The sequence below is a fragment of the Bacillus rossius genome, chromosome 1, assembly GCF_032445375.1.
Source record: "Bacillus rossius redtenbacheri isolate Brsri chromosome 1, Brsri_v3, whole genome shotgun sequence".
In the NCBI taxonomy this organism is placed as follows: Eukaryota; Metazoa; Arthropoda; class Insecta; order Phasmatodea; family Bacillidae; genus Bacillus; species Bacillus rossius.
Window position 1 is genome coordinate 284,588,160 of NC_086330.1, and position 19,212 is coordinate 284,607,371.

Below are 19,212 nucleotides of genomic sequence, written 5' to 3' on the forward strand. Positions count from 1 at the left end.
CGGCCGCAACAGCTGACACCACCCAGCCACCGCCACGCCGCGTCCTAGGTTGCCCCTGGCAACCAGCTGGGTGCGTGCGCACTCCACTCAGTGGCCGCCACCCCTCGCCTACCCCTCTCTCGCCAGGCCAGCCAAGTGCGCGCACACTCTCCCCCCTACCCCCCTCGCTCCTCCACCAATCCCAGCCACACCGCCTGCTCCTCTCCCACCAGGCCAGCGCTGTGCGCACGGCCCTACAGCCGCCTGGAATTCCTGGAAGCACCCGCGATTCCTGGAACCCCCAGCCCTCCCTACGTCACGCCCCAGCCCTCAGGAGGGGTATAAAAGGCCGGCCCTTGGGCCAGGAGGGCAGTTGGTGTCCTGGAGGCACCAAGGCTGCCAATCTTGCTCACAGCGTCACTCCAGCCAGCTAGCTGACGAGCTCCGGCTCACCTCGCTAACCAAGAACTCCAGCCAAGATTCCAAGCAACCGCGCCGGCCACCGGAAGTATGTCTTCCGCGTCGCTCGCGAGTTCGACGCCAGACGAGTCGAGTGTATAGAGGCGAGAGTGATAGGATCTGCCTATTTAGGCCGCAGATAAACAGGAGATAGTTTGTAGAGGGAAGGCTGTCGGCCCGTGCCAGTACTGAATATACTGGTGTTTCTCCAAACTGAGTGCCTTGTGCTTTTGGGGAGAGGGACCACCCCAGGGGAACCCTCGCTGCCGCCATCACCTGGACAACTACCATCAGCAACCGGAGGAGGTCATCGCCGCAGCCGCCATCTCAGCTACTCCTGGGTAAGACGACTATCACCAATGCCCTACTCATGGAGAGGAGCCCAGAAGAACCCCCAGAAAACCCCAGGGATTAGTCCGATACCCTCGTGCTACCCCAGATACATTCCAGTGGAGGGCGACTCCCGAGACAAGGCACCTTGGGTTTACGAGAAGGCTCGAGACCGAGCAGTGGCAGCCCACCGCCAGAGCATTGCAGGCCCCTTCCAGCCAGTACCTCCGCACCACACCCCAGTTGGAGGCAACTCCACTCCAGCTATCTCCAGTAGCCAGGGCAGTAGCACCATGACTAGGCTGCAGCCACGGAAGGGTGTACCACGAGCCGCCAAGGACCACCTGAAGGGAATCCCCCGGTGGGGATGTCCACCTGAACTAATCAGGGCCTTCCCTCCGACACCCCCTCGGAACCTGCACTAACTCCACCAACCCGACCCATTTACACGAGTAGGCAGTCTTGGTTATAATTGGACGTAGAGGGAAGACTCGTCACACTAGGGAACCACCCCATGCGACCATAATGGGACCAAGGGATACCTGGTAGAGCGCACCTCGTACCGCGACAATACTAAGACAGAAATCGGTGATGACAAAGTTGGAAACCAGTCCAGATTATGCATGGAAAAATGTAGGTAAGTCATATAAAAACCAAAATCAATTTGGTCAGCCTGGCTCCTTGGGAAAATACGTATTTGATTAGCGCTCCGTTTTCCTTGAACGAACTAGGACGTTACTTTGAGAGGTATAAGCATTACCAAACTGCAAATAACAAACACTATGATTTGTATGGTTTGTCATGATAACAGCTAAACTAAAGAAGAAAACCAAAATAGTATTGCAAGGAATTAGAAAAAATTATATCAACAGGACTGAAAATTATAAAATTTTATAATATGCTCGGAAAAAGAAATGTTTTCAGTAGAAACTAATTTTGATATCTAAATAGTGAGGATTCAGATTAATTAAAAAAATTTTTGTAATATATTTTTTAATTAATAAATTATTTATCTGTAAAATTAAGGTAAACCATGTGATTGTTCTCAAAAATGTTCATTGTTTTGAATAATGTCAAAGTTGCTGAAAATAAATTTTTTTCATCGAAATGAACTGTTTTCTGTAGTAAAGCAAAAATGTGTAATGTACAGTTAAACTTAGAAAAGTCAAACAATTTATGACCTAAATTGCGTAGATACCATAATTCTTTATAATAGATTTATATTTATATATATGTTGGTTTCACACCTCTTGAAAAGGTGTTTCGAGATAGACACACGCATGAAGAATACGTGAGGCCAGGTTTCACCCCCGTGCCACCTTGCTCCATATCACAGCATGAGTGCCGCAACTCACATCTCCGATCATGACTGCTTCCTCAGGCCGGAAGCCGCCCAGCGCAGACTCGAAGAAGGCGGCTGAGGGCTTCCCCACGACCTCCGCCTTGCATCCGGTCGCGTACTCCAGCGCCCTGACGAAGGGCCCCGGCCCCAGGGCGAGCCCGTCCAGCCGCTTGTAGTAGCGGCCCTCGTGAATGGCGATCAGCGGCGCCCCCGACAGGAGGACCCTGCGACATCCGTCCTCTTGGTAACGTTCGGTCAGCCGGCCGTTTTGTGGACATACTGCGGAATAATTTGTATACTGAAAGTTTTAAATTTGACATTTAGCATAAAGTAATTAGAATGATTGATAAATTGAGAGAAAAACTTGCAGGTATCCAAGATTTTAAATTTTCTATGGTTTAACTGTGAAGGTCGTCTAGTCTATATATCAGCAGAAGATTCACTCCCAGTGAGTCATGTGACCAATCTGCAGTGAAACAGCCTACCCGAAAGCCGCACCTGAAGGCCTTGTTGAGCTGGGCATAGTTGAACTTGTCTGGTGCGAGGCCCACCACCACGGAGTCGTGTTCGCCCTCGCTCCTGGCCCCCGCAAAGTCTTCCACGGCCGCGTCGTCCACCAGCAGGAGCGGCCGGAGACCTCGGGAAGCGACGACATCGCGCGCCACCCACAGCGAGCTCCAGATCTCGTCAGGCCGGATGGCGAACCCCAGGTCCGTCAACCGCTCGTGAAGGCACCGGCGGGACTCCTTCGTCGTGTTCGTGACAAACTTCACGCGAACGTTTGTGTCTCGCAACCTGCCGGTGTTCACAAGCAGTGGTACAGCCAGGCCTGTTTCAGAAACGTACAAGTTTTAAGATTCCCCCTGAAGACTATATATTCAATAATCTCCTTAATTCACAAACAAGTTTAGTTAACAGTAGCTTTAATGATATTTGACTAAGAAGGCTCAGTTAACAGTTGTAATTCACCATAGAATGATGAGTTTCCAATTGTATCTTGTAATTCACCCATGACACTTAAGTTTCTTGAAACTGTTACTTTTGTTATGCATGCCAACTGCACAAGCATTGGGTCAAGTCTATATTTAAATACTGTGTATGAGAAAAAAAAATGGTAGGAGAAATATATGACGAAATGGAAGTTGGCCTAGGAAAATAAGAGTTTAGAAGAAAGATGTATTAATTGTTGGATTGGTACATGATGTGGTAGCTGGTAGGAATATTGGTAATCTTATGGTTTTTCTGAGCAGCAACGAGCATGACTGATTCAATTACATGTTTATGACCTGCAATTGGTATTCCATCCGGTGACAAGGAGTTAACAACATCTGCAGCTATTCTGGTTGACAATGTTAGACGTGGTGTGTAGAATACAAGATAAGTAATTTACTAAAAGAGCAAATTAAGAAGGAATGGCATTAATGAAATAATGACTTATATGTGATGTAAATGGACATGTGTGGGAAGGGTTATAATGATAGTGATATAAGATGAGTCTGAAAAAAAATTGTTTTTAATTATAAGATAAGAAGCTCATAGGTATAATGCATAACATGATAAATCATTAGGCCTAGGTGCAGTGAGTGACATTTGTAGTTTTAAGGGGTAAAAATGATAAAATGGAGGTTTGGGTCAATTAAAATTAAAGTAAAAGATGGTTTGAGTATGCTGCAGGCAATAGCTTTGATAATATTAAGTCGTTACCAGCCTTACATATTTATGGATCAAGTACAGGAAATGGCTACGAACATTTGTAACATTGCAGAATTCCTGCCACCTACTACCAATAATACTTGACTAAAAATGTTTTAAGTTAATGTTTTTAGAATATTTTATAATTACTTTTATTAATCTGCTTTTATTATGCATAGGCATTTCAAGTATTTCGTTTGTGTTTTAATAGTGGTTATTAATAATTTGGGTTATGTTTAGTGTAAAGCTGAATGTAGCGTGTTTTGTTATTATTTGTTTACTTTATCAATTACAATTAACAGGTATATTAATTACGTTTTGTCAGAATTTTAAGGCATATTCTGGGAAGTAAGATTGTATGGAACATTTGAGAACATTCTAGAAGATTCTGAAAGAAAGGAAGAGACGGGCGTGACACACTTTCGCCAACAGGTTATTTTTCACACATCAAGTTAGTGTGTTATTGTAAAACCCCAGCACGTGGATGCATGACTGCGCAGCAATAGACTGGAACATTCACTGGTCGCAGTCTCGCCAGCCAATCAGAACGAGCCTTGAGGTGGTGTGATGCGCCTTCCCAAACTTTTATTTTTACAGTACTTTCCCTATATGGTCAGGTACTGGATTCTGTATTGTGATTGGTCAGTTGGCCCACGGGGTTGCCTCCCTTTGTTTTAACTTTGTAAAGGAAGGTAACTATGTGGTGCCAGTTAGTTGTTGCTCGATCGTCGCAACTTGCGGCCGCGGCAGCTCGCTAAAAAAAAAAAATGAAATTAAAGACGTAACTTATAAACTTAATTGTTTCAAGTGTTTCAAATGTATTTGTTGTTCTGGGTTGTATTGCCGGGCCAACCTGGAATGTAACACATTCACATGCTTTTTTTGATGCAAATTAATTTCTTAAGGAAAATACATTACAATACCCTACAACAGCTAGGATACAAGTATATTTTGTTACCTGGAATTTCAAAATAATTAAACAAAAAATTTAACTATAAATAATTAGTATCATAAAATATGGTAGACTGGTTAGGATTTTAGTTTAAAATATAATGCTGTAACATATTTTCGGTATTGTGTAGTACACTAGACTATATGGGGTTCTAGTATACTTTAGGGTACTTAAAATTTTATTTGCTGAAGTGAAAGTTCAAATCCAAATATCCACATTCTCAAGCTTATCCCAAAAGAATTTAGGCATGGTAATGATGCAAACAATGATATGTTGATGACATCATCATATTTTTATGGAATTTGGGATGCAATATTAGTCCCAAAGCATGTAATTTCCAAGTAACAAGTTTAATATATTCTAAACAATTATAAATGATATATTATGGAACACAATAACTTTTCTGTAAAATTAAAAAATAATTAATATGCATTTACTTGCTTCGCGGTATGTTTTCCTATTATTTTCACAATTGCAATCAAGTAGTTTACCAGTAATTTAGACAACTGATGGTTTATAAAGTTAGTATAGGTACATAACATAATGTGTTAAATTTTGAGAATGGTTGGTTAAGTTCATTAGTTACATTAAAAATTCTGTGAAATTGTGCATGTAATTCTGAATGAAAGCCACTTTTCTGGAGAGAGCAGAATAAAATAAAAAATTCATAATTATTATTTTTTAATTTCTACTTAATATGTTTTTGAATCATTTCCTAAGAGGGCATTGTGATGCTACTGTTATAATGTTTGCATGTGCAGTAATGTGGGTGCCACCTAGCGTGAGTTCCTATGGTGCTTGCTAACAGCTTGCCTCAATAATTAAATGACAGGGACCTTAAAATCAAAACCTATCACGTAACAACAGGTATAAAGTTACATAACAAATATTCTTGCTGTGATTACAGACAACATTTGAAATAATAACCTTTTCAGTAATTACCTAAGGCAGGTTTATTCTCCATAAACATCATTCTGGAAGGTAATGATATCCACCCTATTGAATACTGCGTTTCATGCGATGCAAGCAATTGTACCAAGTGTTGGAAAAAAATTTTATTTATTTTACAGCAATAATAAACATGTGTAATGGGTTCATTTTACAATGAGGTAACTTCACAGTATTCAATATAGTTAAAATATTTAATAAGTAGATTAATTATTTATATGCATATATGAAATTTTGCTATTTATAAGTTTGCAGTTTGTTACATTGACCATTGACACCTGTCATTATTGTGGCAAGCTGTTTGCAAGCACAACAGGGACTCCCACATAGCAGTGGCCTTGTTACTGCACAGGCAAACATTAAAACTGTTATGGTAACTCACTTAATCCAACAGACCAATCTTACAATATTAAGTATGTCTAATGTATTTAGCATAAACTAACCACTCATTAAAACGGTAAACTATTTGAAGTACCTATCACAAAATCCTCTTAGGAAATGTGTCGAAATCATGTTACTAAATAGAAAATAACCATTTAGTATTATTTTCCCCCAGACAAATGGCTTCTTATAGAATTACCACCATGTGAATGGTTGGTTGGATTAGTTACATTAATAATTGTCGCTAACCTAACTTACATGTCCCCCCTATTTTACCATTCTTGTAGCTTAGCTAACCTCTTAAGCTAACAAACTGTTCACATATTTAAACAAATTTAAAAGTTTCATTGCATTTCTAATATGTACTAGTGAAGGGAAATAATGTAAATAATTAATACCAAAAGCTTATATAATTCTCTGACATTTAAATCAATGGTTTCAAGCTAACAAACTTGTTCTAAATTCATGCAAAACAAACTGCATAGATTTCAGAAATAAACGTAGCACCTCCAATGATGAAAGTATTAATTTAAAGCTTGACAGTGATATAGATAGAACCTCAAAGTAAAATTTCTGGTGTAAACTTAAATAAACAACAAATATACACTGACCATTTAACTCAATAGTAAGCCAGATCAGTAGCTCCTGTTATATATTAAGACAACTGACAGAAAAAGTAAATTTAGAGGCAATGAGAACTGTTTGATATGTCCACATAAATTTGGCAATGATGCATTGTATTGAAATTTGGGATAATGCAGTGGGAGTTTAGAAAATTCTAAAATTACAAAATAAAGCTATTTTCAAAATAAAAAATTGAGAAAAAAAATCATCACATTAAACTTAAAATCCTAACTGTCATAAATAAATATATTCTAAGAAAATTTTTATTCATTCATTAAAAAAATAAATTTAAAAAAATAGATATTAAAGTATAACACTAGAAATACTAGAACATTGAGGCCAGCAAAACATAGCACCAGGTAAATTTAAAAATGGTCTAAGTAACATGGGCCTAAAACTCTATAGTTTATTATCCTAGAAAATAACAAAACACAAAAGGTTTACCAGAACTAACAAAAAACAGTAAAACAAATACTTATAGAACTGCCTTCCTACTTACTGGAAGTATTCTTTAATTTGATAGAAAATAGAGAAACAGAACTGTTGTTTAGTTGACCTATCATCTTATAAATATGTGTTAAATTTTGCATTATGAAAATGGTTAATTAAAATTAATTTTATATTACCTATGTAAAAAATGCATTTTAATTTTTCTAGACATGTAAAATGTATTATATTTTATTAAATTTATGTAAATAGCAATGTATGTTCATATATAATTTACGATAATGAACTTGACACATTCTGTATCGGGGAGCCTTGATGCCATCTGGGATCACTGGATATTTTTAAAATTTTTTTTTAAGGTCAACAGTTTTAAGCAACTGACCAGACACTCGATCTTTAATCAACAAATCAGTAATTGTTCCTTATTGTGAATCTAGTTGCATTTTTTAATAAGCTATAGAAATACCGAAATATATTTGATTTTGAAAATATGCATAAAAGTTCGAGGAACATTGTTTCTGGGAACAACTGTTCTGTGTAACATATCCAATTACATTATAACATAAAATACTAAAATAAAGTACGCTGTTGAATGTTTTTGTAATTTGAAACTGCACAATTACCAAAATATTTTTGATTTTGAAGACATACATTACAAAACCTTTGATATAAACAGATACACAATAAGGAACATTGTTCCCAGGAGCAATTGTTCTGTGTAAAGAATCCAATTGTATTTTAATGTATAATAATAAAAAGAAGCACCGTAAACTGGGGCAACATTGTCCATTAAGTCTAACTTTGGCCCACCATTGGTAAAAAGTTATAAAATTTATATATTGAAAATGAAACAATGATGGAGGACATAATTTTGTATATCTCTATGACAATACATTTCATAGCTATAAAAGGTAAAAATAAATCTTTAAGGTTGGTAGCACTTGGGTGAATGTATAGTTATGAGCTGAAGCTATTATTAATGCCAAGATGATTTCATAACTGGGAAACTGACAACGAGAATAAAAAATTATTGTAAGTATACACCTACAATGTTTCATATCATTTTTTAATATTATGATGATGTATTTGGATACAATTTTGATGGAAACATGTTTTGCTGCCCTTTATTTATAACCTGACATCATTTTAATCAATATTGGGGTAACTTTGGCTCGGGCCAAAGCCCAACTAAATATATAATACTATCACATTAGTGTTATTGAGTGAATAATACATGCATTTACATTCTTTGTTCTAGGAGAGATACTTAAAGATGGCAAGAAAACACCTACGAATACTGGAAAGTAGGCCATACAAAAACTGGACAACAGAGAAATTGGAACAGTGCCTAGGAGTCATTCCATATCAAATCAACCAAAGAAAAATTAATTTAGAAACTTCATGTTTCAGATTTATATGATTTTTTGTATATTGCTAATATCAACTAAATACATTATAAATCTATTTTTTCTAAAAAAAAATTCTGAGTAGTTTTTTTTGTATAAATTTTTGAAAATTGCAAAAATAGCCATTTTTAGCAATGTTTTGGATCACTCAAATACTTGTAGGTTTCCAACTAATGGTGCTAGAAGGCTGTTTGACAACTCATTTTAAAGGTCATTGAATGGGCTTCAATTTGATATGTAACATGACCAACTTTGGAAAAAAAGATAATTTTTATTTGTTTTCAAAATTTTTAATATTGAATTTCTAAAAAACACCATTTTCGATTTTTTTTTTAAAAAAAGTATGTTATTCCTACATATATTGGTTAGATTTGTGCCAAATTTCAAGGTGGAGAATCAATGGGATCATGAGTAAATAATGATGAGAAGTTTAGTAGATGCTTAAGGGGGATGCTTTAAGCGTCAGTTGGACGTTATTGGTTTTTGGAAGACAACATTGAAAAACTGCAAAACAAAATCCTACATAATGTTATTTGCCAACTTTATTAGCAGACGTCCTAAAAAGACAATTCTCGAGCGTTGTTTCTTCCGCAGCAATTAAATGTTCGAAATTACCAAGGCAGAAGTTTTGGCTTCAAGTAATCTTCAGTTTTTAATTAATGCATTTAGCTCTGGTTTAGATACCATGCCGCCTTAAGAAATAGTTGCAGCAAGGAAGAGTAGCATAATTTTACATAAAATTTTGACTTAGTAAAGTATTCAAATTTTATTGTTATAGACTAAATTTTTTTTACAAATTATAAAACACGGATAACAAATCTTACCTTACATTCATCCAGTGTTCTTTTCTTTGATTAAACATTTGATCAATATGATAATACAAAGCACGTGATCTTGCTGAACAGATGTAGCCTAAGTTAAAAGCACATGATCTTGCTGAAAGGATGTAGCCTAAGTTATAACTGACAAAACATATAATTGCTCATGAAAAAAATCTGTTTAGTATATATTTAATTATTTACAGTTTTCACTTAGGTTGTGGCATACTTCGTTCAAGCAGGTGTGATGTCTTTACAATCTCTTCTTTAGTGAGTGTAAAAGTTCTCCCAGTTGCTGTACAAGGTTCAACCTTTTTAAGAAGATCTTCAGTTCTAATGTCTAGTATATCGGTTCTTGGTGTTGGATAAAAAAAGGAAGCAGCAGGTCCTTTGGGATGTAAAAAACTGACTTTAACTTCATTATTATCATTATTTTTTGCCAATATTCATGCAAGCCACCAAAAGTTATCGTATTTCACAGTAACATGTTTTGTCAGTTATAACTTAGGCTACATCCTTTCAGCAAGATCATGTGCTTTTAACTTAGGCTACATCTGTTCAGCAAGATCACGTGCTTTGTATTATCATATTGATCAAATGTTTAATCAAAGAACACTGGATGAATGTAAGGTAAGATTTGTTATCCGTGTTTTATAATTTGTAAAAAAACTTTGTCTATAACAATAAAATTTGAATACTTTACTAAGTCAAAATTTTATGTAAAATTATGCTACTCTTCCTTGCTGCAACTATTTCTTAAGGCGGCATGGTATCTAAACCAGAGCTAAATGCATTAATTAAAAACTGAAGATTACTTGAAGCCAAAACTTCTGCCTTGGTAATTTCGAACATTTAATTGCTGCGGAAGAAACAACGCTCGAGAATTGTCTTTTTAGGACGTCTGCTAATAAAGTTGGCAAATAACATTATGTAGGATTTTGTTTTGCAGTTTTTCAATGTTGTCTTCCAAAAACCAATAACGTCCAACTGACGCTTAAAGCATCCCCCTTAAGCATCTACTAAACTTCTCATCATTATTTACTCATGATCCCATTGATTCTCCACCTTGAAATTTGGCACAAATCTAACCAATATATGTAGGAATAACATACTTTTTTAAAAAAAAAAAATCGAAAATGGTGTTTTTTAGAAATTCAATATTAAAAATTTTGAAAACAAATAAAAATTATCTTTTTTTCCAAAGTTGGTCATGTTACATATCAAATTGAAGCCCATTCAATGACCTTTAAAATGAGTTGTCAAACAGCCTTCTAGCACCATTAGTTGGAAACCTACAAGTATTTGAGTGATCCAAAACATTGCTAAAATTGGCTATTTTTGCAATTTTCAAAAATTTATACAAAAAAAACTACTCAAAATTTTTTTTTTAGAAAAAATAGATTTATAATGTATTTAGTTGATATTACCAATGTACAAAAAAACATGAAAATCTAAGGTGTAGAGGTTAAGGCCTCTGGTTGATTTCATATGGAATGACCCCTAGGTGGCATTAGAACGGGGAAAAAATCTCAAAGAGAGGCAGCAAAATATTACAGCATTCCCAGGTCTACACTGAAGAACAAAATCAAAGGTAAATTTCTTAAAACACCAGGTCGGCAAACAGTCCTTTCGAATGTCGAAGAACAAAGCTTAGTACAACACATTAAAGTTCTCAGTGAGTTTGGATTTCCAGTGACAGAAACAGAACTGAGGCATTGTGTGAAAAACTATCTGGATAAAAAAGGTACAATCAGCTTGTTTCGAGATAACTTGCCAGGATATGATTGGGTGAAATCATTTTTAGGCTGTCACAAGGAACTTTCTACACGAATGTGTAATAATGTAAAACAAAACAGGGCAGCAATTGACACAAATGTCATTGAGTCATATTTCAAAAATCTTGAATAGAGCACTGACGGAGTGCCTCCCTCAAACTGTTGGAATTATGACGAAACAAATCTTACAGATGACCCAGGCATTGTCAAAGTAGTCTGTAAACGAGGAAGTAAGTACGTTGACAACATAATAAATACAACTAAAACTTCCACATCCATAATGCTTTGCAAAAATGCAGAAGGGAAAATGCTACCGCCATATGTTGTCTACAAAGCAGAGAAAATGTGGGACATTTGAACAGCGGGAGGACCGAAAGGTTGCCGGTATAACAGATCAAAAAGTGGTTGGTTCGATGCCTCCATATTTGAAGATTGGTTCTTTAGTCTTGTATTACCAAAACTAAAAAAACAAGATGGACCCAAACTACTAATTGGTGACAATTTATCGTCACATATAAACGAAAATGTGATAAAGGCATGCCAGGAGAATAACATTAGGTTTGTGTGCCTTCCTCCCCACTCAACTCACTTAATTCAACCCTTGGATGTAGCGTATTTTCATCCTTTAAAATTAGCATGGAGACAGATCTTGAGTGAATGGAAAAACACGTAACACACCAAACCACTTCAAGTTTGTCAAAGGACACATTTCCATCCTTATTAAAACAACTAGTGGACGTTGCTCTGAAAGACAAAGGTATTAATCTAGCATCAGGGTTTCTGAAGAGTGAGATTGTCCCACTTGACAAACATAAAGTAATAGATTGACTTCCGAGTGAAGACACTGTTTGTAAAGAACTAGTTGGTGAAGCATTCCTGGAAGATGTGCAGAAAAGACGTGAAGATATTGTTTCGCCTAAGAGGAAGAATCGAAAACGTAAGATGATGGATGAATGTCTCACCAGGCAAGAGTGTGTGCCCTGATGAAATGCCAAACACAGATGGCCAACAAGTTAAAGAGCAAACATCTAAAAAACGAGTAGGCAGACCAAGAAAAGTATTTGAAGATGCTTCTTCAGCTGATTTACAACTAATTGATAACAGTTCTAGGGGAGACTACAAAAAAAGAACAGAAAGGCAGCAGGATAGGGATGATTCATACAACACGGACACTAGTTGCAGTAGCAAGTTCAGTGTGCACGATGACCCTTGTGAAGATGCATTGGAATTTACATCTTCAAGTGAAGTGGAAAATGAAAATTCTGAAACTGAAGAACATGGCAACTTTGTACCCAGAAAAGATTAGGAAAACAGACTCAAAGAGGGAGACTTTGTCGCTGTAAATTATAACTAAACACTGTATCCAGGATTAGTGAGAACTATTCACAGAAGTGCTAGTAATGAAAATCCCATTTTAGTGGACTGCATGATGAAGTGTAACAAGTCTTGGAGGTGGCCAGAAAAGGATTTACTACAGTGTGGCTGGGTTGACATTAAAATGAAAATAAAACCTCCAAAATTTTTTCGTATAGGATATTTTGCAGTTCCTGAGCTAAGCCAGTTTTTCTGAAACTGATTTCTTTTGTCTGTGGTGTATGATGAACATTTTTTCGCTTTGGCTAATTTTGAAACTCACTTATTGGAGTCTCTGCTGTTTCAAATCTGTTGTAAAGTTCTATGTGTTTACATTGTTAGTGTAGGTATGTACCTATTGTGTACCGGTATCTATAAAATATGTCACTGTTTGTCATATGCTGTGATGGATTACTGAACTTGATTAATTATTTTCCTTAATAACTTGTATAATTTATGTAGTAACTAACCATTAGTGAAAGTTATCATGCAATAACTCAATTTCTTTTCATTTTGTAGTATCACTTTATTAATAAATAGGGTTACTTTACCCCAGGAATGTAAACAACTTCAAAATCACATAAATATGGTGACTGGGACAATGTTGCCCCATGTAGGGATATAATTAACCCAATTTAAAAACAATTATTAAAAACATTATCAGTGTTATTATAAGTGTGATCAATGAAACTCATTCTAAAAATATGTTTATTTTGTGCTAAATTATTATAAAATTAAAATTTTTCAAATTAATTATGTTAGGAAGATTAAAATTTAAAACTTAAAATATTTGGGGCAAAGTTGCCCCAGTTTACGGTATGCAGTTAAATTGGTTTGTGATGAAAAAAATGTTCAATAACTATAATATATTTTATATTAAAAACATGAATAAAAATTTGAAGCAAAATCAATAGGCCTACACATGAAAGAAAAATTATTAACAATCACTTTAAAATCTCTTTAAAATGGCAATATTTATTTCAAATGTACACATGTCTTACCCGGGACTCAAACCCAGAAAAACTCGCTAAGTCGGTGTGCATCCGACAACGCTACGGAGGTCAGCATAGAACCACGGAACAACTGGACAGTGTTATGCAACAAGGAACCAACCCACAAAATTAACATTTTACCAATACCAACATAATTAACTGTAAGAATAGATTACCTAACCTGTGGTAAAATTCCTGTCCTTTTTGGTATTTTAGTTTTGGTTTTATGGCTGCCTGAACCAATCATCATTCAAATAATATAGAATTTTAGTTTTGCAACAAAGAACCAGCTTGAAGGTTCTGGAGGCATTTAGTTATGTGTAGGTAATTTAAATCTGCAACAAAGAACCAAGCCTGAATGAAGCTATTGGTTTTGTTCATTTAATTGCGTTATATTATTGCAACAAGGAACCAGTCTACATAATTATTTTTTGTGTGGCAAGCTGAAATGAATATATAGTGCCTAAAATTCGTAGTATGAAAATAATTCAATTGGCACTTAAGTCTTTGCAAGCAAATCATCAAGAGGATATACAAGTAAGAGTTCATTTTTATAGTATTGTAAGCATTCTAATTAATTAATAGGTAATTACTATAACCTCGAAAATAATGTTATGCTTTTATAACAGTGAAAATAGTACACATATAGTTGAATAGTTTTAAATATTTGTGTTGTGAAATAATTTAAGACAGTTTTTATTCTTGGCTTTGTTATAGGATGTCTCTTCCAATGTAGAAAGTGAGGCTGTTGGGTCTATTAATGAAGCTGAGTCTACTGATGTTTCCGAGCATCCTACCGATGTTTCCGAGCAGCTTACTGATGTTCACAAGTATATCAATGTTTATGGGTCTACAGAAAATCCAGAGGTAATAGGTTGGACTGAGCATGTGAACTGCTATTCATTACATTCGCCAGACACTGCTGGTGACATTCAAACATTTATTGTCAACAATGATGGTGACCTAGTACCCACAGAAAATGAAGTTGTTGAAGTACAAACTGAAGAAGATAGCGTAACTGATAATCTACCGCCTACAAAACATTTAATGGTTGCTGAGGTTATTACTACTGCTAATGATCATGCTCAAGTAACAGAGAATGCGCACAATCAGAACATATGAGATGACGTTACTATTTACAGTTGCAAGTGAAATTACAGTTCAGAGTAACCAACTTTACACTTATGATGAAATTCAGCATGATCACGGATATCCAAACTTGGAAAGTGATGAAAATCCATGTTCTAACCAAATACAGGGAACATAAAGGAAAGGAAGAAAAAGAAAAAATATGCATCTCATCTCAGTCCCGTGAGGACAGGAAACGAAAATGCCACTCAAATCTGTCATAAATCAATTCACGTGATAAAGAAGTAGACGAGAGATCTTTCAAGAACTATGAATGTACCAATAATTGCAAGTTATTGTGCCATAAAAATATCTCAGTTGAAGAAAGAAATATGGTGTTTCAAACATATTGGGGCTTAGGAAATTATAATGCTCAAACCACATTATTGTCAACAATGGTTTCTGAATCTACCGTCAAAAGGAAGTACAGTAAGAATGATAAAAATGCCCGCAACTTCTCAAGAACATATACATTAAAAAATGTGCCTGTGTCTCGTAGCATGTTTATTCACACACTTGGCATTTCTACAAAAAGATTTAACACTGCCTTGATGAAAGTAAGAATCTTAGATATTTCTGATAAAAGAGGCTTCAGAGGTGGGCACAACAAAATAAGTGACAAAACCAAAAACGGAGTAATAAGTTTCCTTAATAAAATTCCAAAATACAAATCCCACTATCGTCGAGCAAACAGCAGCAAAGAATATCTACCAACCCATTGACGCCGACCGCCCAATGCTCCTCTGTCGCATAGACCGCTATGCCTCATCAGCGTCTCGTAAAAACGTGTGCACCGAACGCGCTCGTGCGCGCATCAAAGTGCAGTGCGTGCGACGAGGCGAACGCCATGCAACGAGTGCTGCACCGGCGGAAGGATCCGGCCGGGTGTGGCATGTCCCTCCGCCGCAATACAACAAATTATTTTAATTATGTTTTCCACAGGTTTTATTAAACATTTATTTTCCATTAATTAATAATTAAGTCTTTGCAAAATCATGTTTCACTGTGCGATTTGTCCCGAACCTGGCCGGTTCAGTTTCCCGCGAAATTCACACGTTTCCGCGGGAGGGCTGGCGGGGGAGGGGGGTCGCGCGCGGCGACACAGTCAGTGTCCTTCCGGGAGCTCGAGAGGCCGGCAGCCTGCGCGCAACGCGGAACCTTCAACCTTTGCATTCACCGACATGTAGTTTTTAAATAGTGTAGTTTCTCTTAAACCTTTTACGTACAGTTCCGCGGTCGGCCTACATTTACCATGAAGTACTTAACTTAATTCATCAGTGCTCCGAGATGAGTGTTCTACGTCATACGTAAGTACTGTGGGGAGATAATGTGGATTTACGTCGGCGCTTCACGCCCAACCTAGCCTACCGTCTACCTAGTTTTGGTCCGCACGGGGCAGCCAGCAGGCGACGCGTGCCATCAAACTTTATAACGAGTCAGTCCCTGGGACACACCTAAGCACCACGTAGAGTCGCCGGAGACACGGGCCTACGTGTTGCTAGCCCAGTTTAATTAGAGTTAGGTCATAGAGTAGTGTATTGTGCGTCAGAAATCATGTGCCATATCAGAGTGTATTTTTTGTAACTATCGCATCACGGGTACAAGTTCGCCCCTCACGCGCATAACAATCGTGAGCCACCACTGAGGAAGTGAGCTGCGCGTGTGACTAGTCGCGTCTGGCAAACAGTTACGGCCAGAACGGGCAGCACCATGTATTGGGCTGTGCTGTATTAAATTCACCAATTATCTTCAGAAGTTTTGTGTTATTATTCAGGCGTCCCTTGCGGCCATAACAGCTCGGGGGGCCCTACTGCGTTGACCCCTACCTCTAGCCACAAGGCCGAACCTTCCCTGAGATCTCGAACTGAACAAAAATCACGTCTAAATAATCGGAGGTAGTGGGGACGGCGTCACCATTTGACAGAAAATGCACTCTAGCAGTACCAAAAAGATGTTCCTGCCCCAGCTAAGTTTTCAACATTCAAGAAGCTGCTCCACGAAAACTTTAATCTGAGACGAAAGAAGCTAAAAAAGGATTGTTGCAATGTGTGTGATAGTTTGTATGAACAAATTAAGACTGGAGTCAGCAATGAAGAGAAACTGCAATTGCTAGAGAAACAAAGGATGCATTGGGGAAAAGAAGAAACAGCATGGAATCTAATGACAGAAGACCTGCAGAAAGCAAAGGATGAACCTACATTAGAAGTATTTACATTTGACCTTGAGAAGATACTTCCCTTGCCTAGACTACCAACAAACGTAATGTTTTACAAACGTCAGTTATGGCTCTATAACTGTGGAATTCACAAAGGAAAGAAGAATGAAGCACACTTTTATGTGTGGACTGAGGATACCGCTGGAAGAGGTGCTCAAGAGGTTGGGTCATGCCTCAAAAAACATTGTGAAATGAACTTGGAACCTGGAATTAATTAAGGAGCTTATACTATGGTCCGACTCTTGCGGCGGACAAAATCGCAACATAAAGGTAGTTCTCATGTTAAAGTCTATTTTGCAAAGTCACCCAACACTTCAGCAGGTTACAATAAAATGTCTTCTTCCGGGACATTCATTCTTGCCCAACGACACAGATTTTTCTGATGTAGAATGTGCACTAAAACTTCAACAGCAAATATTCACTCCACAAGACTACATCTTTGTCATGAAAAATTGCAGGAAGAGGAAACCTATTTTAGTTCAGCATATGAATAAAGAAGATTTTGTTGGCTGTAGCATAATTAAAAAGGCAATAGTGAATCGCAAGATTGACATCAACAAAGAAAAAGTGAGTTGGTTGAACACCAGGGAAATATCTATTAAGAAGTCTGAACCATTCCTCTTTAACATGAAAACTGAGTTTACAGCAAATGCTCAAACTGTAAACATACAGAAAATATCAGTTGGTCGCCCTTCAGAGTCAATTTTTTGTAGTGCACATCTTGTACCACTGTGGCCAAGTGGGAAGCCAGTATCTCTACCAAAACTCCAGGACATCAAATCGATCATGCATCTCATTCCCTAAGATGTTAAGCAGATGTACGAAGTGCTTATCGGCAAGGAAAATGTGTTAGATGATGTTGAAGGTTATAATGCTCAGTTAGACTTTGATGTTGAAGAATATTATGTTTTAGCCTGCACATTTACACGAGATGTTTCATACTAGCCAGCAATTAGTATCGTGTAAATATTAATTTGTTCTTGTGAATTAAGTTTTGTATTGCACTATGTAACAAATAATTATTATTTTCCTTGATACTTATTGAAGTGTAGGTATATGTGTATTGCAACAAAGAACCAAACCACATGGATCTGGGTAATCTGTAAAATATCCCCAAATAAAAAAAAGCAACAAAGAACCATCCGACATTTTAATTAATTGTAAATACTAATGGGACTTTAAGAATAATCTGGGAGCCATGTTTGACAAAAAAACATCATACTAATGAAATAGAAACTTCATGCATAAACTAAAGTATTACACAGAATTTACTGTCGAAGCTTTTACTAGAACGCATTTTTCTGTTTATTGCTCTTGTGGGTTGGTTCTTTGTTGCATAACACTGTCCAACTAATTTAACCAAACCACTTGAAAAAGTAACCTATTCCAGGTATCATAGCAACCTCACACAGAATTATTGAAAATTATGTTAGGAAGAAACAAAATAAAATTTTGGATCATTTTTGTTTTATCGCTAAATTGATCTGCTGCAGAATTACCGAACTAACATTTAAACTTTTTAACATACTTATTAAGGGCTTCAATTGCACCCGCAGTAATAGTATTTTCAATGTGCAGTGTTCCACTTAAATCTATTAACACGGTTTTCAAAGATGTTTTGCACAATGCCATTTCTTAATTATGTTAGTATTAGTCCATAAAATCTAACGAGCATACAAGCATTCTTTAAATTCCCAAATTATCTAATTTAAAAAAAAAATTAGTAGACCACAGGTACATAAAGACTAGACCACACAACATGAAACGAATTTAGTAAAAGGAAAAATTGGTAAAAGTACCAGTAGTAGTCGCTAGATGCGCTTTGTTTGAGTTATAAAATAGGACATTTCTTATAACATAATCAAATGCTGTATAAAAAGGGAACATTCTATTTTTATTTAACTGCAAATGTGTAAATGTTTTTTTTTTTTTTTAAATCTCAAGTCTGCGCCATATTGGTATGATTATCAAAATCTAAACGCTCTAGTGGAAATAGTTTTAAAATACTGTTTTTATGGAAGAGACTGGTTTTAAACATCAGAGATTCTAATTAATATTTACGGTCTATCATCAGATGTAGTCAAGTACCATGTCTGTAATGTATTGAACGATTGAATACAGCGATGGCAATGTAATCAAATTAACATTAACCAAATAATACAGAAATCAATAAAAGAACACACTCTAGAAATCGTATAAAATCACTGCGTTTAAAACTCCTGTCGACAGTTGTCTCGTGACTAGCATTGAAGAATTTTTTTTTATAATTATGAATTTCTATGAATATTAAATAAATTTATTGTGTAAACGGATATAAAGTTTACAGATTCAATATGAATGTCTACTTAATACAGTACTCCAAGACATTCGG

General features: G+C 36.6%; 1 protein-coding gene across 1 annotated transcript in view; it reads right to left on the reverse strand.

Moving 5' to 3' along the window:
- LOC134527675 (haloacid dehalogenase-like hydrolase domain-containing protein 2) overlaps positions 1-18,589 on the reverse strand; it is a 30,744-nt gene extending 12,155 nt beyond the window's left edge. The window contains exons 1-3 of the mRNA XM_063360567.1: positions 18,370-18,589; positions 2,609-2,905; positions 2,124-2,334 (exon numbers count right to left, since the gene is read on the reverse strand). Of these exons, the coding sequence (XP_063216637.1) occupies positions 2,124-2,334; positions 2,609-2,905; positions 18,370-18,473 (612 nt within the window). The 5' untranslated portion in view covers positions 18,474-18,589. The remainder of the gene's footprint in view (positions 1-2,123; positions 2,335-2,608; positions 2,906-18,369) is intronic.
- Between the last annotated feature and the right edge of the window lie 623 nt (positions 18,590-19,212).